General features: G+C 35.6%; 1 protein-coding gene across 1 annotated transcript in view; it reads right to left on the bottom strand.

Moving 5' to 3' along the window:
• LOC103812865 (histone deacetylase 9) overlaps nt 1-22,912 on the bottom strand; it is a 149,874-nt gene that overhangs the window by 49,688 nt on the left and 77,274 nt on the right. Inside the window, exon 11 of the mRNA XM_050970996.1 lies at nt 12,439-12,557. Coding sequence (XP_050826953.1) covers nt 12,439-12,557 — 119 coding nt within the window. The remainder of the gene's footprint in view (nt 1-12,438; nt 12,558-22,912) is intronic.

Genomic DNA, 22,912 nt, shown 5'->3' with positions numbered 1-22,912 from the left:
ATTTAAGAGAATCTTTTTTTTTTCACTGAGAAAGAATTTAAAGAAAAAGCCTGGATAAGGACCATGAATCCCACGAAAAACCAAACTTCTTGTGACATAATTTGCCACTCATCCATGGAACCATTGTTAATGTACAGTTGAATGTCTATAACTTAACCATATACTTTGTCCATTCTGGAAAGTTCATGTTATGTCTTCCTTTCCAATTGAAACCCCCCCATCTTTACGATCTTCCCCTGAGGTCCATCTTCAGGGTAAATGAATCAAAACTGATGCTGGGTGACGCGAAAAGACCTCCTATGCATCTGACTAGTAAATCAGTTATTAGTAAATCCCTTCAAATTGACATATTTTACAACAGTAACCATTGCTGCAGTTTACACCACTAGAAAAATAATGTTTTCTTCACATGGTGACATAAATATCACAATTATATTTGGATAACTAATTCCTTTGATGTAACACATTTGTTAATTAAACTAAAATTTTGAAACAGCATTGCATCACTTGATAAAGGGATTTTCTTTACTGTTTTCCTCAGGATTTGATGCAGGTTTAGGAATGCTGCTTACTCAAATATTTAAGGGAATGAAAAATTATTTCGATCTGCTCATGCTGGCTTTGGAAATTTCAACAAAATGGGTTCCACTCTGCCACTTTTCTGTGCTAACATGCTTCAAAACATGGCACTTAACTATGCAACTATTTCAAAGATGATTTGACAAGATTTCTTGGAATTCCTGGTAAATTTGTTAGGACACAGACCAATCATAGTGAAAAACAATTTTACTGCAAAGTTGTTCCTGTAACCACAAAAGATGCTACTACACCTTTCAGTGAAAACAAAGGATTTCTGAGACTTCAGATACTACATTTTTAATAAAAATAAAAATAAAAATAGATACAAATAATAACAACTGGATTTGATCTTTCAGTCAATACCTCTTCCCTATGAGGAAAAAACCCCAAAACCAATTAAAGATATTCTGTAATTATTTCCACTATTTGGATGAATTAAACTCTTTAACAGGAATAAATAATAATTTTGTTTATTTTAAAAAGAAATATCTTGCATGAAAACTTTGAAAACAAAACAAAATTGGGAAGACATATAATTTTTTTCTGAGATTTATATATATCTCAAATTTTAAATTGGTGATTTCTCTTGATAGCATAAAAATACTATGCAAAGCAATTTAAGTTATTCTTTTCAAACCAACTTCACTTAATAACAAAAAAGCGATGAACAAGAACAAACAAAGATTGCCTGGCTGCAATCATAAATAAAAACATAAAGTATATGGCAATACATGTCAGTCATCTGGTTTCTATACAAATAAATCACTGCATTCATATCTGATGTTAATTAGTCATATTAGGAAAGTAATTTTGAAAGCTAGCACATTGAAAACCCAGACATTTCATTAAAGGACACAGTCCACTATTAAATGGAACTGCTTTGTTTTATTTTGCTTTTTTTTAATTTTTCTGTTTTAAGTAAGTAAAAAACATTTAGAAAACAGCTCTCACAAAAAAATTACTTCTGAATGGATGCAATGTCACATATCAAAAAGAGAATCTTTTTTTTTTTACTGAGAAGAATTTAAAGAAAAGGGATAAGACCATGAATCAAAGAAAACAAATCTGTGAATAATTTGCCATCATAAATGGAAAATTTTAAGTAAGTGAATTTCTATTAACTAACAATACTTTGTCATTCTGGAAAGTTATTTTATTTTCTTCTTCCAAAGAAAATCTTTTAAGATCTTTCCCTTAGTCCATTTCAGTGTAAATGAATCATAACTGATGATGGGGAGAAAAGAATGAATCTGAAGTAAATAAGTTATTAGTAAATTCCCTTCAAATTGACATATTTTACAACAGAACAATTTGCATTTCTTTTTAATTTAATTCTATAAGGTTTCACGAAGTATTCAAAAAACAGTGTTCTCATGTAAATATGCTTTTGACAAATTTTTAACATGTTTTTAGTACCATAATAATATTTACAATTTTTGCCCCTGTGAACACTACCTATTTTAGTAAATCTTAATTAGGTTTATGGGGTAATCTCAATCAATAGGACTACTCAAAGTGAGTAAAAGCTTGTGGGATTTGGATCTACATTCTTGCATTTCCAGAAATTTTATGGCAATTAGTTGGTATAAGCAAGAACAATTTCCTTAGAGACAGCCACAACCCCCACCCCACAAAACAACAAATGAAGGTAATAAAGTGCTGAAAAAAAATCTTTTTTTTTTTTCATGTGCCAGTGTTGGCAATTTGCATAATTTTATTGCAGACTTCATAGTATTTAGTGTTTGCATATTAAGCTATTATAACCACGAGATTGCAATTGAATTAGAATGTTTCATTGATAAAAAATGGTTGCAGGAAAAAGCTTAAAAGATGAAGGAAGATGTTCTGGGAGCTCTGCAATAAAAGAAATCTGAGCAGCATTTTACTAACTCTTACAATAATTTTGAGGCCTGAAGCAGCGGTTTTTTAACTTCTAGAACTGGTAGGACAGATATTCTATTTCAACAATTAATAAAGTGTGGTGATGTGACTTTTTGAAACTACCACCATGAATTAATGTTTTGACTTTAATCACATAGGTAAGTACAAAAATTTGCCTTTACCCACAAGTAATTAATATACTTTTTATAACACCTATTTCAAACACTTATTTTCTTTGTCACAAAGATACCTTGAACATAATGTTTTAAATTTTATTTTATATATTTGCTTGGGTAAAATATCCCAACACAACAGCAACTAAGACAATTTCTGGGATCAAAGCTAAAAATACCAAGAAAATCTCTTCAGATTACTGAAGAATTGCTGGTGCTGATACCAGTCAGACCTAAAGTGTACTTGATACTGGGATAGTGTGAAAAAGATGAGTTTGCAGACTGAAAAAACAGATGGCCCCTTATCACCCCATGGGGCTAAACACACAAGAGCAAACTTCAGAGACGCCTTACCTTTACCTTGTCTATCCCTATCAGGAGACACTGTTGTATTAAGGGTTATTGCCTCTCAAGCCCTCCCTGTGATCAGCTTTTGAAGTCCATGGCCAAGAGGCCAGTGTGAGAATATCACCTCAGATAAGAGGTGTTTGCTCTGTGAAATATTCAGGACAGGAATCCATGGAGCCCGTGATAGTTCAGCAGGGAACCACAAACTCCAGCTAATATCATTTAATCCCCTGTTGGTTTGAGAACTGCCCACCATAAAAAGCATAACTGGCTGTTTATTTGTGCAGGCAAGAGATAACATCTTAAAGTTACAGTCTGCCTTAAGTAGTGGGGATGTGAAGCCCAAAGAAATGAACCATCCGAGCTCATAATCAAAATTGTGTGTGCTCTCTTCTTCTCTGCCTAATGAGATGTAAACATTTTGGCTGCTGTCTCTTTTGAAAGATATTAATCAATCTATTGGTTAGAAATCACAAAGGATAGTCGGTCTTCAAATTACATGCCTTCTTTTATAGCATTTTGAAGCTGTGAACAATATGTTAAAAATTTTCCCATGGCGCAACCAAGTAAATACTTGTGGCACATTTCTATTTATTACAGAGAATGGTTAAATTCTAAGACATAAATCATGCTCTTCTACTAAAGACTACAAATTCCCAAAGACAAGAGTAATTCCCAATGCAACGATGCTATAAAAGATCAGACACTTTGTTATGTAGAAATCCACATTTGGAGATGTCTTTCAACAATGTTCTCTCAGGACCCAATCCTGTAAAAGGCACAGGCAAGTTGCTGAACACTGTGTCAAGCTCCATTAGTTTCAAAATGGCCCTAAAAACTCATATTTAATTTGCCCTATTTAAATTGAAATCTGACATGATTAATACTGCCTAAGTGAAAAAAATACTTTGTTCTTTCCTCTCTTCTATTAAATGACAGACACTTTGTTTCAATAAGGAAAAAGATTTTGTAAGTTTAATTTCAAAACTGAGAGAAGGGACAACCAGTTTTACCTTTTTTGCATCCCACACGTAAGTTATTGTCATTAGCCAATGTTGCTACTGCAGCATGAAAGAAAAAACATCAAAATGTAGGTGAAGAGATAAGTGAAGATAACCAAAAAGGGAAAAGAAATTCTTAATGGTTCTGTAGATTCTCTTTTTTTCCCATTGTAATCTATCCTCTGCCCTGTCCCCAGAACTGCCCTAAATCAAGGAATACAAGGAATGGTTACCTGATGCATTCTGCAGATGGATTGACACTGCATAGCTGAACATGCTGTACAGGTGGTTTTTCACTTGTACCAATTCGTTAACTAGCCAGCAGACAGATCTTCTCTTTGAGAGGCAGGAGTGGGAATGGAAATGGAAATCTCTCCTGGCTCATTTGCAGAAAGAAAGGCCAAGTAAAAGTGAAAAAGCAGGTGAAATCAACGCTTATTTATCCGTATTTCTAAATTCACTCCCTTTCTGCTTAGGCAAGCCCTTTCTGGAAGATGCACCAGTTAGCCAGACAGTACAGAAAACAATGGGCAATAACAAAATCATTACTAAGATTTCTGAATCCTTCAGATGGGTTTTCTTGTCCAGCTAGACATGACTGCCCCAAAGTCTGAAGATGAGGATTTCCCTAGTCCCAGTGAATTATTCAGTTTTCTCATGGCTCAAGCCAATAGTCCAAGCCATTGACATATGCTTACTTGCCAGTATGTGAAAGCAGGTTCTTCACCCAAATATCAGAATTTTTCTGAATTTCTGAATAATCCCTTCTTTAAATGAAATATTTTTTTTAAAAAAGGGCTTTTCCTCTTATATCTTCACATTTGCCTTTTTATGCTGTGTCCTAGAGAGGACACTAATTTTATACAGTGAACTCCAATCTCTCTTCCACAGGAGCCAACAGACTACTCTTTCTCAGAGAATGGGATTTCTGAAATTTTCAACATTTCACATTTATACATGTAAATGTGGTGTACCAGCCAATAATGTACCAGGTCCTGAAATCAGTGACAAATAAATCACTGATCTTTATTGCAAAAGAAAATCCAAGGAGTACAAATGCAGGAGAAAATAAACATAAAAATTTAGGAGGCTGGGCAATCCAATGGCCATGTCCAAACCATAGGATATAATCCAGCAATAACTGCTGTGGGCTACAAGGAAAAGGGAACTAAAATGCTTTACTTCTTGCAGTGAATCTTATAAAACAGGAAAAATAGAAAATAATCATATCTAAGGGTTGGTAGCCAATTAATTTGTCATTTATTTTGATGACTTTTCGATCATACCAAACTATTATTTAATTAGCATTCAAGAAATCACCCTAGAGGAAACCCAAACTTTGCTTTCAGAAGTGAATAACTGGAAGCAAAGTCTTGATATTACATGTTCTTGCTGCCAGCCACTGGGTACCATGTAGTTTCCAAGAGACAAAAGGGACAGAAAGAAAATATCTGATATCAATGAGGACATTCCCCAGTGAAAAACTATCAATGATCATTGCTCCAACCCATCTTCAATGCAGTTAGCTCTGAGTCAAAAGCTGAAGATCTAACCTGCTGGATAATCATTCTACAGCCTCAAGTATCATAAAGATAACCAAATTATGTAAAAAAAATAAAATATCTGAATTCAGAAGAATTCAGAAAAGAAGGCAGCTGTGGCAACTGAAGTAATTTAACTGCTTACTGCTACCATAAATTATCCTATGTAATCTCTTCCTTTCTCTGCTGCCTCTGGCACATATTGGTCTTTCCACAATCTGATTCAGCTTCAGCCCAATAGAAGTCTCTTAATTTTTTTGACTTTGTTTTCTGATGGGCTGATGAGCTAATGCTCAAGGTGTTTACAGAGAGATTGACAAGAAGCTGACCTGGTGCAAGGTAAACAAAGGACAGATCAGAAAATGAAGTGGTGTGCAACCACCCTTTTGTATGGTAAGGAGCTGCTTGGAGCAGCTATGCCAGCTATGAAACTGCAGTCAGAGGCAGTCAGTGCCACACTTACCAAGATCACAGCTTCTGGTAGCTGAGTCAAAAAGACTCTTACTTGTGAAGAGATTAGACATGGCATTATAAAAGCCTGCAATGCTATTTTTAGAAAATCAAACTGTATTAAAAGAGCTACCAAGCTACTACTATTCTCTTTAGTCAGCTCTCAGTTTCCAGGAGCTCTTTTTTCCTGCTTTCCTTTAAAGTATACCTATTACATTAGCCCCAGTCATCCCAGTCAGGACTCTTTCTTGGAGTCAAAAGTCAGAGAAGACTTTCAGACAATCACAAGAAAGTGAAGTTCCTACCCAAAGACATTCTACCCAAAAAACTCACAGTCCAAGGCTGCCCAAGTCCAGTAGAGAGTAATATTATCTGGGAACTCCTTTAGAAACTAAGTACTTCCAGGAAACAAACCAACCAACCAACCAACCAACCAACCAACCAACCAACCAACCCCCAAAACAATGAATATACATACATTTTAAGCACTTAAATTTACAGACATAGTCAGAATAGTCACATAGAATGTTCTAGAAATACTGAGGCTGGCACATGGGAAATGATCTCTGAAACATATCTGAAGTACCAGGCTTTGACCCTGAGGAGTTCTGCATTTGAATTCAGTGATATGTAGTTCTATCATTTGCCTTTGGTTTGTTCCTAACCCATATACTATGCACAAAACCCAGTGGGAAACTGAGAAGAATTCCAAGACACGGTAGGACAGTTGTGAAGGCTCAATAAAGGCTGAGTCACTGAAGAAAAACTTTTGCATGAAGCCTTTGGAGACACCAAAGGCTGAGTGTGCTATGGCATACCTAATTTTAAGGATGCCAGCTATTTATAAGTCCCCTTAAAGCCTTCCAGTGACAGCTGGTACATCATGCTAGATCATTTGTTTCAGCAATCTGTCATTTCTTTATTACAACTGTGCCCATGACTTCTGAATTTGCTTGTGCTGAGATGTTAGGTATTTTAGCTTTTTATAGCATTTCATGTTACATTCAGAGATCTTTTTATCAAAACTCATTACTCCCAGTGGGAATTGGAACTGAAATGTGAAGGGCAAAGCAACAAGAAACCAACAGGCCCCCAGGTTCAACCCGGTTGCTTGTACTTGTATCCTGCAAAGTATCAGTTCCAGCCATGAAAAGAGATTCCTCACAGAAGAGCTGTTGGCTATGTGTATGTCAGCAGTCTTTCTTATCCATTAATTTCTACCACTTATGCTGACATATCCTTTGGAAATAGCCTGGGCTTATGAGAAGAGAAACTGCTAATAACTTCAGGACTTTTTTCACTGGTCCCACTTGAATGGAGTGTATTACAACATCATGCAGCTTTTGATAGGTTAAGAGAGTTACTGCGATTTTCTCAAATAATAACATTAAAAGTTGCAAATCAGCTTAGATAGAATCAATTATATTCCAGGTGCTGGATCAACTTTTCGTTACAAATTTGGCATAACAGAAGACAAATATTCCAACAGACAAAATATCATTTACTCTTTAAATGCCCACAGTGGTATCCTTTCCTACTGCTAATTGCTGATTCTATTTTGCAATCTGGTGTCAAATAGCATCTTTGGAATAGGAGAGTAAAACAACAGGAAAACTCCAGTAAATCATCATAGCCCTTAACAAACAAAGTGCTTCAGGAAGTTAAGTACCTTGAAAAAGGTCTTCATTCTTGCTTGACACTTCTCTATTTACTTTATTCTTTTTATGGAATGGTCACGATTTAATGAGCAATTATGTAGAATATTTACTTGAACAGTAAAGTGATCTCAGTGGCTTTAGTGCAAGCATTATTCTAAGGGCTGTTCTATAAAATAAAGGGAAAGTACTTCACCTCAGGATAATGTTACATTGAGATCTTCAGCCAGCAGAGCTAAATTTAAAAACAGTTCCCTTACAAGGTCTAACAACTTGCAAATTTATGGTCAGATCTGACAGATCTTCAGACTTGTTCACTATACAAAATTCAGATTGTGTGATAATGCTATATGTTTTAGCAGAAAATGTAAAAATTAAATGTAAAATAAAGCACAAAATGTATCAGTTCTATCTTCAGTAGTTCTATCTAAGGATCATCATGATAACAGGGAAGAGCAGATTCATACTCTTTAAACATATCCTTACTATTCTAAATATAAAATTCCTTTATTCCCTTTACTTCTTCTACCATTATTTTTCTTATTTTTTTCTTATATTTTATTACTCCAGTGCAAAAAGTGAATTTGATAAAAATATGTTTTGATAATACATGTTATAGGGTACTGATATTTTGTGTTATCTTATTGAAAAAAAATTTCTAATAATAAAAAGAAACCATTGGACTAGTCAGGAACTGAGACGTGTTTTCCTCTCAGCTGATTATATTTTACAATAAAATCAAAGGACTTTTACAGTCTCTGATCTAAACAAAGAGATCCCAAACACTTCAATAGTTACTCTGCATAAATCTGTGTATGAGAGTTCCAGCTGCTTCACCCACCTTCACCTTACATCTTGGGAAACTTAGCCAAGCAACAGGGACAGAGCCATGCTAGTACTGAAGATGGACATGGCAAAAGGTATTCCTCTATTTCAGCTATTGAAGTTAAACTGGAGTCATTACAGAAGGGGCACAGAAAGCAAAATCTAAGAGAAGTTGCCTGAATATTCTCGACAGAACATAACAGATATTAGAGAAGCTCCTGAGCAAGAGTTGGCACCTTTAACTGATGCAAGACCCTGTGCCAAGAGGACTACTAGTGAAGTTTAACATGATATTTGCCTCACTTTCTTTTTGCTTTTTGATGTTAAACTTGGCATAGTTCCCAAAGCATAATGCCACAGACAAGGCAGTGTCTGTGAGTAAAGATAATATTTTTAGCAGACAGAAAGTTTTCATTTGGAAAAACAAAGTCCTTTTCTGACACAAACCATTTTGAGGGGGGAAGACCTTCTTCAGGGCAAGCGATTGTGAATTCAAAAGTGTACCTGTTTCTAATTATGCTAGGTGGCCTTTCATCAGTGTTGTCGATAAAGCTTGCCTTTCCTTACTAAGATATTAGGAATGTAGCTTGTACCAAAGGACTGAGAACTTCCCAGCAGCAAGTTCTGCCATATGCCACCAGGCATATCAAATCTTTGAAGCTCTTTTTTTTCTTAAAATCATATAAAATCCATCACAAAGTTTATGCACATGGGTTGAGTATATACTTCAAGATGTGTATGTGTATGTAGGTGTACTATACAAGCACCTTTTGAAACCATAGCACTTCATTAAGAGAGAGGATTGGCACAAAGACCTAACATAAAGAAAAATGTGCCTGTGAAATCCTCAAAGTTAGGGTTGAAACAAATGTTTTACTTAATGTTCATTCTAAATTCTACATTGCACCAAAAAAATCTGTTTCACAGACAGGTAAAACTTGGTTAAATATTGCTTAGTTTAGTGAAAACTAATCTACAGATAAGGAGAAATTGCAAAGCCACTTTGTAAAAATAGGGAAAGTGATCTGAAAAGTGCAATAAGATAGAAAAGATTCAAACTTCCCTTCCAATCTTTTTTTAAATACTACCTGGTTTTTTTTTTTTTTTGTAATGGACCATTAGTAATTTTATTACTTAGTACAACCAGAGATAAATTAGGAAATGAGATATCTCCAAGTTCTGCTTTCATCACTGATCTCAGTTGGCCAGATTCCACTCTGCAGCCTTCTAGAGGAGTTGAGAGTCACCTCACTGTGAGAAATCCTGACATCACAACAGACTCACAGATTTAAAATCAGCTGCAAATAAGTATATGTGATTATTTTGTTGCTGACATGTTTTTTACTAATGAGAAATGGCAACTTCTCAGTAAATAAAATTGTATGATAATACAGAAAAAAATTTAAATTCTGGGTTAAAGCAGATTACAGTTTACATTTCTCAAAATATGAAGATTTACCTGTCCATTTTTTTGTTGAATGTAATTGCCTGTTATATGGTTACTTCAGGGCTGTAATTAGTTCAATCTACTATCTTCATCCAATGATTTTTACTTTATAACTTGGGACAATTGTTTGGTTAATAAATTTTAATTTTTTCTCTTAGATTGTACTCTGAGGGAAAGACAAAAAATTCATTACCAAGTATCTAGTATTTTCTAAATGCTCTTCAAGAGCAAGGTTAGTAGCTAAGGATCTATCTTCTCTCCTTTGATCTCAATCTCTCTCTAATTTGTAAAGCTTGTATTAAATCATAGAAATCAGAAAATTCAATGTATTAAGTGCACACAAAGCGCTAAAGATTTGTAAAGAAAGAATATTTACAGGTTCAGCTTTACTTGTTGGCGTACGATTTCTAATTATTACAAACCAATTAAATTGAAACTTTGCACAAATATCTATTTTAATGTTCAATATGAAAGTTTCTCTTTGGACCTTTTTTTTAATAGAATGTTCATTTTCCTACATACCACATATAGCATGTTATGTACTAAAATAGAATGGAGGAATGTGGAGAATTTTGTTTTGGGGAAATAATAAATTCCTTTAGCTCTGTAAAAAGGGCTTTATTCATCCCTCAGGTGCATGATCATTATCTGAGTCTATCTCGGCTTTTCTCTTAATTTAAACAAGAGCCACCTACACTGGCTTTTTTTTTTGTTTTTGTCTGTAAGCAAAAAATCACTTTTTTTTGCTTACAGTCACATATGCAGAAGTAGTGTGCAGCCTCTTATATTAGAAAATGTATTAAGATTTCTTCAAAAAAGTTACAAAGAGATAATTAATGAATGAAAATCAACACTAATTCTAATGTCAGATAGTTTTTCTTTGCTGCAATTTCTAGTTAAATTGTTGAAGTTGCTATGCCAGAATATTATATATGCCAAAGTATCTTGCATCCTTAAGGGACACGTAGAATACCTTCTCAGTAGTTAAATACAGATAGTTATATGATGGTTCTCAACACAATATATGATGGTTCTCAACACAATATCTAATTTAGGACCAGCTGAAAGTTCACCTCCCTGCCACACAAGCTCATGGGATGGTGCCACTGACCAGGAACCACACATGGAAAAAACCAGCAAGTAAATCACTCACCTCTTCCTGCAAAAATCATAATACACAGGGAAATGATACTCAAACATGCACACTGCCTGCTATGTTTCTTTCCTGTCCACTGTAACCACTGCATTAAGCTGAAAAGCTGTGCTAAAACTCAATATGTCTAACTTGCAGCCAGAGGGATATTCCATTTCCACCCCATTTGTGCATTAGCACCTGTGTAAGCATCTTTGGGTAGACCCCTGCACTGATCTCTGCATTCTCTCTTCTCACAGCACACCCCTATGAACACACTCTGTTCCTCCATCACTTTCATTGGTATTCAGGGGAGCCTGTTAAGCATATAGTGAAAATTAAAAAAAAAAAAATGCCCATCTGCCCTGAACCTCCTGAGGTAAACAACAGTTTTGGTCCATTGATCTGTAACAAAAGACAGAGGTTAGAAAAATCCTCTGAACTGGAGTCCATTTCTGCAGTGTTTTAAATGCCATTAAGTCTCATTGACTACTCCAGACTGTTCCCAAGGCATTTGCCATTAGCAGCAGAGGTCCATATTTAATAGCTGTTGTAGTGATATTATAGACTGAATACACTTAATAAAAGTAGATATACTGAAGAAAATTATTCACAGCATTGCATTAGGAAACCATTTTGCGTTGCCCCATCTAAAGCAATTGAAATAAAGCAATGTTACATTGAACATTCTGTACAGAGAGTTACTACATCACCCAGCCTTGTTCAACATCCCAGGCTCAGAATCAGTTTGGCCACAATGTCTGGTAAGAGCTAGGGATTTTGGAGTGTTACAAATGAGATGTGTCAGACAGACCTGTCTTTCAGAAAGTATTAAATCTCTGCCATAAGCACACATTTTGAAAGACTAAAATGGACATCCAAATATTGAGACCCAGAAGAGTAGTCTTTTAGAAAAATTTGGCCTTTACAGACACTGATGTAATTCAGGATTAATGCCACGAAGCTGAAAAGATTACAATAACAAAAGAGCAATATGAAATTGGATTTAGGCATCCAAAGTCTAAAATCTCCAATATATATTTAAAGAGAAGTAACTTACTCCAGCATTTGGATATTGGGGCCTATTGAAAAGCATGAAACCTCTAAAATGTTATTTGAATGCCAGAAAAGTAATACTTTAGAAAAGTCAAGACAAAAATGCCAAGAGGAACCTAAAGGAGTGAGCCAGGAACTCTAACGTGTTTATTTCCATCTTGTCCATGAGCTGGGCAAGCACTGCAGCTCTTCAGGCATCTCTGGGTATTAACTGCTGTACAGTCCCTGCCCTAAGTGACACAGCTGTCATCTCACAAAACAGAAACACAGATGTGAACTGGACTTATATAATGAGGTTCCTAACTAGACAAAATACCAACTCAGAAACGCGTGCCAATGGCAATACCTACATTTAGCTGTGACTTTGTACCCGCCCAGCGGAGGGTCGTGGCCTTCCACAGCATCGAATCCTGCTGACACCAGGACAATTTCTGGATCAAACTCGTTGGCAGCTGGCATAATCACAGTCCTGTAGAATGCAAAGAATCCAATGTGATAAATTAAAAGAACTTCCACGTTCATTTTACGAATTGTCACAACCCGAAGAAAACACAAGATATTTTATTTTCATTAAACCAATCTCCATGGTGGCTATTCAAGTCCAAGCTTCAACAAATTTCTTTCTATAATCAGTCTTTTTTCTTTTGTATGACAGAGAAAAAAAAGGCAGGTACATGTGAAAGCCTCTAATATTACTTACACATCTGTGTCTGTTTTATCCTGCTGCCTATAAAAAGCTGCCTCTTCCAGGGAAGTGACTAATGGTTTACAGAGAGCTCTCAAAGCCTGACTGGAAACCCGGACTGCTCCAGTTAGTGTGAACTTGGTGTAAATTTGAACTATAAATTTCTTTTGGGAAAATGTTTGCTTTCCAAACTTCTTTTTTTTTTTACTCCTTAACATTTTTAAATGTTTGTCGAGGTGGGGGGTGACTCTAGCAAAGGAAAAACATGAAATTCCCTTAATCAAATCCAGACTATGTTGTCAAGCCTTTCCAAGGTCAAGCATAACAGGAATGTGACAACCACGAACTAGTGACAGCAACCCCTGCTGGTGTCAGGAAGATAATTCAGCCCTTTACAGTCACAAAGATTCCACTTTTTTAACCCCTTCCTTGACAAACTTGTGTGCGGATATTTTACCACCTTGATTTTGCCCTTCTCCAACCTCAAAGCCCGAAAGCTGCATTGAAGGAGAAGGTAAGTCCCTTTGCTCTGCACTTGCAGATTTGTTCTTTCAGGCTGACTCCAAAGAGGAGGAGTGAGGATGCCTTCTGCACTGGTTTGACAAACACTGAGCCTGCAATGGCTGTGCTAAATCAGGGGGATATGGCTAACATTAAAAGGCAAATATATAGATGAATGTCCTATCCCAGAAAAATTAACTCTAGAAAATCCCAATTGGTTTACACTTGTCAGAATATGAAGATTAATTTTGTGCAGGTGTAATGCTATTTGTTTAAGTTCAATGTTTATTGTTTATTTGATAAACTACTTAGTCCAAAGAAATCATATTTTTGTTGAGAGGTTTAGGTTTTCTGAGGGAAAAAAAAAGACACATAAATGATATCAACAATTCTCTTGGTTTTTCTTTAGTTTAGTTTTTGATCTATGCATTATAAACTTTATTATGTTTTCTTTGCCTCAAAAGTAATTTTAATAGTAGGAAAATGTTCATTTTACTTGTTAATAATAAAAAAGATAATTCAGATGAAGAAAAAGATAAAGCAAAAAGTCTTGGTCAGAGCATGCATCATTTCAATGAATACAGTTTTAAACTGAAAAAAGGATAGAGGCCACTTAAAAACTTTCCTTGTGATTTTGCTGAAATTGCGCCACAAATATCTACAGGCAAAGTGATATAAGTTGTGAAATACTCATTTTTTTCTAAGTCATTAGTAGGCCTCTGCTGAAATATGGATTCCAGTATTGAGCATTGCACTTCAAGAAGGACCTAGGCCAACTGGAGAGATCAAAAGTGAAGAAAAAACTTTTTAAAAAAATAAGTGGATAAACAATATAATTATAATTATTTGATTTGCACAACATGGGAACAAACATGATAAACAAATAGGTAAGTCATTGCAAGAGGAAAGAAATAACCTGTTCTGTACCCTGTGGACAGGACCTGAAGCAGCTGCAGCAGGAAACCTGTACTTCAGACACTGGAACAATCTTTTAAATACTAAGAATAACAACAATATAAATAAAATGTTTAAGAAAATTAGAGACTTTCCATCTCTTGGACTTTTTTATAATAGCTGAAAAATTATCCACCAAGGTTGCTACAGGTTTGAGCTGACATGGCCTGGAGGCAGGCAGTCAATCACTCCTCCTCTAGGCTTTTGTTCCTATTGTTCCACAACTCAGAACTCTCTAACACACAAAGTACACATATGAATACTTACATTAGACACTACAGTGACTGAGCTTTTGCAGGCTAATCTCCATAAAGCTAGGGAACAATAACAGGAATAAAGGTCTCCTATGCAACCACGTCTTATCTTATGTACATACCTTCTGATACTCTAATTACAAATTCATTGTCTGAAGCAACACATACTTCCCAAACTTCCCCACGTCTGCAACACATGTGGCATGGATCCTGATCATTGATGAGGATTGTGGCTGATACACAATCTTCAACTTTCCCCATAGCACCATACATCTTATAGACTGAAAGAAGGAGGGATCCTATGAAGAACCCTCCCTATCTGCAGCCACTTGAGCTTTTGCCCTCCTCCTCTCCGTTCATATTTCCTCAGATTCAAGTCAGACTCTGCTTTTTATTTCTTTATGTCAAACAAAGTGGCAGCACCACAGAGTACAGCACAGACTAAGCTCAGCAGTCAGACAATAGAGTGTGTTCAGTGCAGAGAAGCTCTGCAAGCTCAAGTTGCTCAGCAGTAACAAGCCTCACCAGTCTAACACACAAAGAAATTTTTGAGAGTCTTATAATTCGGAATCATTGGGAAAATCTACCACACTTTTACCACATTTCAAGACCTTGCTCTTAAGCATAAAGATGTCAGCACATTTTTTAATAACAATGGGGCAAAACAATGCTTTTGACCCTTAATCTCATTCATAGAAGCAGCAAAAATTGCTTAGACACAGTTTATTCATTTTTTTTGTCAAATAAATATGTCTGACATTAAAACTGCCAGCCATACTGAGTAGCAATAGGAAAATTATTAAACACTGGAAGCAAGGTCTTTTGACACAAAGAACCAGGAATAGCGATTAACACCATCTTTAGTAGTGCTGAACAGGAAATAGTAGCACATTCATAAACCTCTACAGAAATGATATATAGGAATCCCAGCTCAAGAAATGAGAAGGCTATAATGCTAATAACTGGAGGTGGCATTTAGAATTCAGTGTTCTGTTTCTGCTTTCAGTATTACCTGAATTCACTTAATCAAAATAAGAGATAAGAAGATTTTTTTCTGAAAGAAAGAATTTTTTCATTTAAAAATGTACACAGTTTCTGTTACGTTTCACCAGAAAAATAACATCCTACTTTTACTGTATTATTGTCTCACAAACTAAGACATAACTTCGCTACTGCTACTTTGCACACAAGGTACCAGAAGAGCTAATCTGTATGCCCTGTGTGGTTTATTTCTTTTTCATCCTCCATAGTATTAAGGGAAGTGGAATTTCAGAGCTCATCCATCTTATAATGTTCATCATTTAATACAGAAGAACCTCTAAGGACTTTTCATTTTGAAAGATATCATGGAAAAATAATAATAAAAAAAATTTATATGGTGTCTTTACTGGGATAGCAAGCTTGATTCCTCTCTTAAATATCTCACAATGTCCCTGGTTCTTCTTACAGAAGTCAAGGCTACTATTTGGTCTTTCAAAAAGATGACAGCCACAAGGCTCTCAATTGCAAAGACCATATAGACCTTTGGCTCCTAAATCTCTAATCCAGTCTTCAACATTAATCTACAGACATTCAGGTGGTTACTCTTTTGAATAAATTCTATGATATATCCATTCAGAAAAGAGCAATGTAACATCTGGAAAACAGAGTTTTGGTTTGGAGTTCATGTAGGTAGGACATCTCTCATGTTTGTCTAGCCTTGCCAGTAACTGCTTTGTGGCAAGAAACGCACACGAAAATTCTTTCACAGAAATGACAGATACTTTCCTATCTTATGAAGTTCTCTAAGTAATGATAAACACACATATTTTAAAATATAGTCTTCATTTCACCAGGACATACATAAAACCTTTTGTCATTTGTCACCTCTCAGGCTTTAGCACCTTTATATGAGTGAGTATCTGTCTTTAGGAAAATCACAGAATCATAGAACCATAGAATACCTTGGGCTGGAAGGGAGTTTAAAGATCATCTAGCCCATCCCCTCCTGCATGGGCAAGGGAAACAAATGTTTTGAGGTTGGTAGTTGTAAAGAAAGCCTACAGAAAACAACATGAAGATCAATTCTCCCTTGTAAACAATCTTTTCTTACCTCAGGATGGTTGGACAGGCAGTGACAGCTCCTGATCCCCTTCACTATCTCTTGGGAGCAGAAAATCATCGGACCCTGTATCTTACACCTTTTTTATCTCTTCTACACTCAGAAGGGCACAGCAAGGAGTAAAAAGGAGGAATCATCCACTGACCACCTCCTCAGGAGCTTCTATTACCGTGTCACTTCCCTTCTCAGCTGCCTCAGGAGAGAACCCTCTGAATCTGATCATAACAGAAAATATGTTGGGGTGTAATTTTTTAAAGCAGGCAAATAATATTGGTCATACACTAATACATATTCATGTTAACCTTCCCAGATTCCTCAGACCAGCCCTATGCTCAGAAGTTAGGCTGCAGCTGGCAGGATTTGTTACGGTGCAAAGGGTCAAAATTCTACTCACCAGAAATCTTTGCAAGGGTGCGCCAGCAGCCTGCATTCAGACCCTGCTAGGAACACTGATCATCTTATGCCCAGCAGGAGTAGGAAATATGATTTGGCTTCTGGCCATGGTCACCAGACAGGTACAGACTGAGGACTGGCAGGCCACCACTTCTTTTTGAAGCCAGTCAGGCTCCAGAGCTTATCAGCAAACTGAAGTTAATGCTAGGATCCTTCTCTGACAAAACAAGCAGCTTTTGTCAGAAGAGAAATAGATTTTATTCTTCCACTATGACTCACACTCTCCTCCACTTCCTTCTCCAAAGAAAATAAAACACATAAAAGTGATATTTATTTTCTGTGATCTGAATCATATAGAAGCATAAATATTTGGTATACCATATTCACCTAATGATGACAGCAGAGTTACAGGGGCATCTTGCCTGGATGACTGTTTCTTTCTTTTCATTCATTTTCATTAATAAACATGTCAAAACCTGAAAGCTTGAGCAGCTGCATCCCAGAAGTTATTTATCTAAACCTTGAAGTTAGAGTGAAACTGTTTCTTCCAGATCAACGTAATGCAGATTCTTCTTTCAGGCTGATGGTACTGGGAACAGAGCATGTATCTGGGAAGCTGAAAAGATTTCTTTTTGTCTGACTAGGGAGATTTCCCCAGAGAATTAATATGTTCCATTTGGGTAGGCTGCTGTCTGCAGAGAAGCCAAGGGATGGCTTCCAGTTGGGTGTAGTTCTAGAGAAAACATCAGGCATGTGATCCTCCCCTTCCCACCAATCTTAATGTCAGATGCAAGACATTAAAGCGATTCTACCAAGGGACTTTGTTTCTTTTATTCTTCTATTCTATTTTTGTACATTCAAAGCACATGGCTAGGATGCTACCAACCATTTGTTCTCCCAGAAGAGATTGCAGAGAAGTACCCAATGCACAAACGACTCTCTAAGCACCACAACACAGAGCTGGAAATCTCCAAAGAAAGCTAAACTTATGCAAATAGCTACAATTCTTTTGCTGTGCTGTTAATTTAAAAAGGAAACGAGCGGGAATACCAGCCCAGGACAATCATTTATGTAACAGAAAAATAATCCATGCTGTTCTAAAACTGCAGATTGGAATAGCTTCGTAACATAAATTATTTGCTCTTTCCCTAAAATCCTCCAGTGTATTTATTCAGTGATCTCAAAGTACTTTGAGAACACTGAAAAATGGAAAGGTTCTTATCTTCAACTGGTATAAATCAGTATAGCTGTTTGTGATTGCATACTCCTCTAAAGAGGCATTTCTTTGCCCACTTCACAGATGAATCAGCTAAAACTAAAAGCTGGTAAAAGCCTTGAATAAATTACCCAGTTGTCTCTTGAAAAACCTTGAGAGAAAATACAGAAGACTCTAAAGTCCATAACTTCAACAAGTAGGGAAAAAAAACTGTAAATGCACTTTTATTTGTTCAGTTATACCAGACTTGTGTTTTGCAAGAATATAGATATATACAATGCATTAGTGCTACTATAGTGAGGATTTAGCCACCAAACGGAGACTCAGTCTACTGTATGAAAGAATGCAGGTCTGCCTACAGTTTCTCAGTTTCACATCATGCAAATAAAATAGTGTATCAAACAATCACTATGTTGTCCTACCTTAAAATAAATCAAGGTAAAGTAAGTTATTGAATGTTCCCTGATAAAAACAGATTGGAAAGCATTTAGAGGATAGCCCCTATAGGTATACGGAACTTACAGTATCTATTATTTTTACATGTTTGCACATGTTTTAATGTAACACAGTATCAAAGTAATGTCTGTACTCACAGAAAGCTACATAGAATTTCTGTACACCACATAATACTATTTTCTGCCTCAATTGAGTTTACAATAGTGTCTCCCACTAAAATTTTGGTTTAATTTCACAACATTTCTTTGTGCCTGTTCTGTTGGCAGCCCAAGTTCATCAAGGCCAAACTTGAGAACATTCCCTCAAAACTCCTTGATGACTATCATCTGACCATCAACTTTGTCCTGGATTTATCCACCAAGGCATACCAAAATTCTGCCAATTTTTTCTGCATTAGTTTCTAAGGCATATATTTTATAAAAGTTTTATCTTTACAGCCTTTATTTTCATATGTTTTCTTTTATTCTTCCAGGTTTACTTTTTATATATTTTTAATAATTTTATTTCTTCCCTATTACTTTTTTTAAGAACAGTCAATAGCCTTGTCCTTACTTTTATTTTATAGTTACCTTACTTGCTTTCTGGAGATACAAAAATGTTTTTCTTTATTTCTTCAAGGGGCAAAAGTTACCACATCAATACAAAGTTCTCAGTACTGCAAATCATGTTCATGTCACTGGGATCTGCATATGGTTTTGAATTTAATCACATGCCAAAAAGTTTAAAGGATCAAGGTCTTCCATGGATGCACCCATTTAAAGATCATTTATAAGGTTAGCAATTTTAAATGTTATAATTGCAGGAGTATCTAAGTGCCACTGAATGAAAAGTTTTAGAAGCACCATTTATTTTCTTGCTTGCTTACTTTCTTGCTTTCTTGAATTTTTTTATGGCTTTTAAAGACATTTTCAGAGCCTAAGGCTGTTATTTGCGGGTTCCTTTTTAAATGAATAATTATTTTGGCATCCTTCATGTAACTTTCCTGAATTCTTGCAGCTGGGACTGCAAGATCTTATGCAGTCAAAAAGTATATGAAATATTGTCTAAAATATCTGCTCATCCATCTATTTTTATTATTTAGAAAGGTGGTTTCAACTTAATTATAAGGACTCTTCTACATTTGATCTATAATATGCCTCAGTCAGAGTCTCTGAACTCGTATAAAAAGGACCAAAATAAGAAAAAGTTAACTGGCAGAAAAACTATGAGAAGAAGCATTACTTTATATTTTCCAGAATGCATTTAAAATTTAATGCATTAATAGTCAAGTAAAATTATCCAACTTCTTGAAACACAGGCAAAAGCATACCTACATGTACTGTGCACGCTCATGTCCATATTCAAAATGGAGTAAAATACAAAGTCAAGTGGTAATAGGTAAAGGGATTGGCTAAAGATCATGGTAAACAAGCTTGTTCAAAAATCATGGGCCTGAGCATGTCTCAAATGAGCATATCTTTAAAGAAAAGGTTACATTAAAAGGCAAGTTTGCAAGTATCAAAGGAAAGTTTACAAATATAAAGCCTTCTATGGAAATTTACGCCAAGATAATACCAACAACAGCAAGACACAGAACACTTTCCCCCTGAAAAACAAGAGTTCAGAAAATCTGCATTTTCTATTAAATATTGCTCTGTCTTCTCAGACTCTTGCGGAAGCACTTACATGATGCAAAAAAAAAAAAAAAGGATTTTTACCTTTTAGTTACTTCTCAGATCTCAAATAAAACTAGTTGGTAACATGCCATTCCTGTGAACAATTTATTTACTAAATCCCAGTTGATAGCTAAGGACTGATGTGGCTTCCAAGAGCTGCACAACTGAAGATGATAAATGAGAGGGAGGAAGTAGAGGTTTAATTTGCAAGACAGAGTTTAAAATAAAACACAGAATAACCTAAAATAGCATCTCCAACACTGAGAAAGCAAAATGCTATAAATATGAAATCCCACCATTTAAAGCCAATTATTTTTCTATCAAAGCCATTCTAACTTGTATGGGAAATGGTACTGACACATGCATACACACTGCCAAATTTTACCACTAAGTATTGTTTAGGATATCATTTAGCTTTCATGGTGTAACATGTTTCTACCAGAAAATTAGTTCAATGCTCATTACTCTGTTTTATGGAAGAAAAAGAAAATAAATAATTAGAAGCTTTTCTGCCATAAATATAATAACCATATTTAGGGGTACCTCTTCTGGTTTAAATTTGTATAATTGTTTAAAAGACATATTACATTCTTATCAAGGCTGAAAATACTACAGTATTTTCTATAAAATAATAACTATCAGTTTTGCCTTTTTTCTAAGTAATTTGTCTCAGCAGTATTTTATCATAAAAGACTTGGCCTAAAATGTTAACATATTAAACTAATAATACTACTAAAAGAGTTCACTGCTGCCAGTAATCTTAATAAGATTGTTCATAAGAATGTGCTGTAGTATCAGAAATACTTAAACACAGAGGTATTTGTTCCTCGATATGTCACATTTACAGAATTCACAGAATAAATGACAGCATGTCATAACCTCCAAGGAATTTCTTATATCTACAGAAAAGCACATTATTTTGAGAATATTATATATTTCAGTATATTTTAGGGTACTTGAAATTTTTAAAATTACTTAGCCGTCTAAGAATAGTATAAGAGAAAGGAAAGCCTAGTACCTATTTTACTGACATTCCACAGGAATGGTAGAATTGGGGGAAAGAAGGAAATGGTGCTGATTTGGATAAATTAAAAGAAGAGGGGTCTAGAGTATGAGTTTGTCTCTAGGTCCAAAATCCACACTCCTAGTTGGGGGTATAGCATACACTTCGATGCATAGCAGGAATGAAGAACATTTGCTACCTAAAATTTACTTTTATTGATCATACAACAGCTTAGTTTGCAATGTCAACAATCTGCTTATGTCACCACAAATGATTATTACTTGACAAGTGTAAAGTAGTTTTACAAGTGAGATGTGGAAGGAAGGTAAATCTGATTTTAAAATGCCCAGACAGAAGAATTTGGAGTGGTTGCGTTTTTCATGAGCGCAATAGGTTGAATGGATAAAAAGACACAGAGATCCCTTGGAAAAAACACCTTCACCAAGAAAATCTTAAATGAAAAGGAAAAAAAAAACATTTTCTAGAAATCAAATTATTTTTTAAGGTCATAGCCATTTGGAAAACCATAATTTTCCACATGCTGTGTTCATCAACATGGTTGTGAATAAAAAAGTACATGAAGTTGTCTTAATTTTTTTCTCAGAGGTCTTTACATATTTTCTCCTACAGATCCTTTCTTGCTCTGTCTTATATTTTTTTCCATATACTCATAACTATTTTTAATGGTATTTTCTCTCTGGTTTTCTGGTTTATCATTAAACAGGAAGTTCACAATTTTCTGGATAGAAGCTGCCACTTTAGTCTGTATTGCCACTTTTCCTTTTAAGTAGTATTATTCAGAAAATTGCTCATATGAGTAGTATTTTTCTGATGCTCTGAAGGCAAGATGCAGACTTATGTTATTTTCTCCTGGTTTTTGCTGAAGAACAACCTACACTGGTAGACAAGGAACATATAGGCATTTTCTTACACCCAAACCAAATTAACCAACAAGAAGTGCCCCTGATCTTAATTGATACTACAGGCAGGATATTGATGCTCCAGGCAGCAACAGCATTCACCACTTCTATGTAAGTAAACACAGCTATGTTTGTCTGCTTCATGCTTGGCAGAGCCTTGTCATTGGAGCTGGGGCCACCTTGGACCAACCCATTAGTCAAACTCATTTGGACCAACTCAATACATCTAGCATGCATTTAAACAGACTAGCTTGCCTTCTTTCTGATACCCAAAAATACAGTTTCCATCATATAATAAGGCCTTTTACAAAAGTAAAATCTTAGTACAAAAATTTCAAGTCTTCTTACTTTACCTAAATTGAATGCCACTTAATGGAACCCATTCAGATATAATTTTATTGAGGATTTAGAAGAAACATGTACAGATGATGTAAGGTAACCCAGAAAAGCACTTTTCAATCCCTGCCCTTTCCTCCTCCCTCTTCCCTCCCACTCTCCCAGAAAATTCTCAGAGAGAAAGAGAGGAGATGTTTGTGGGACCAGAGGGAACACTCTCACTAATGCATTAATCCCAAGGTACCACATGGTGTTAGAAACTACAACTTTTTCTGGTGCAGTTTCAGCTACTGTTTGGTTAGAAATGTGATCTGGTGTTGGCTCTGTGTAGCTTGGAAGGAATCCTGTCT

Source organism: Serinus canaria, chromosome 2 (genome assembly GCF_022539315.1).
Source record: "Serinus canaria isolate serCan28SL12 chromosome 2, serCan2020, whole genome shotgun sequence".
NCBI classification, from domain to species: domain Eukaryota; kingdom Metazoa; phylum Chordata; class Aves; order Passeriformes; family Fringillidae; genus Serinus; species Serinus canaria.
This window is presented reverse-complemented; position numbering and strand designations above follow the sequence as displayed.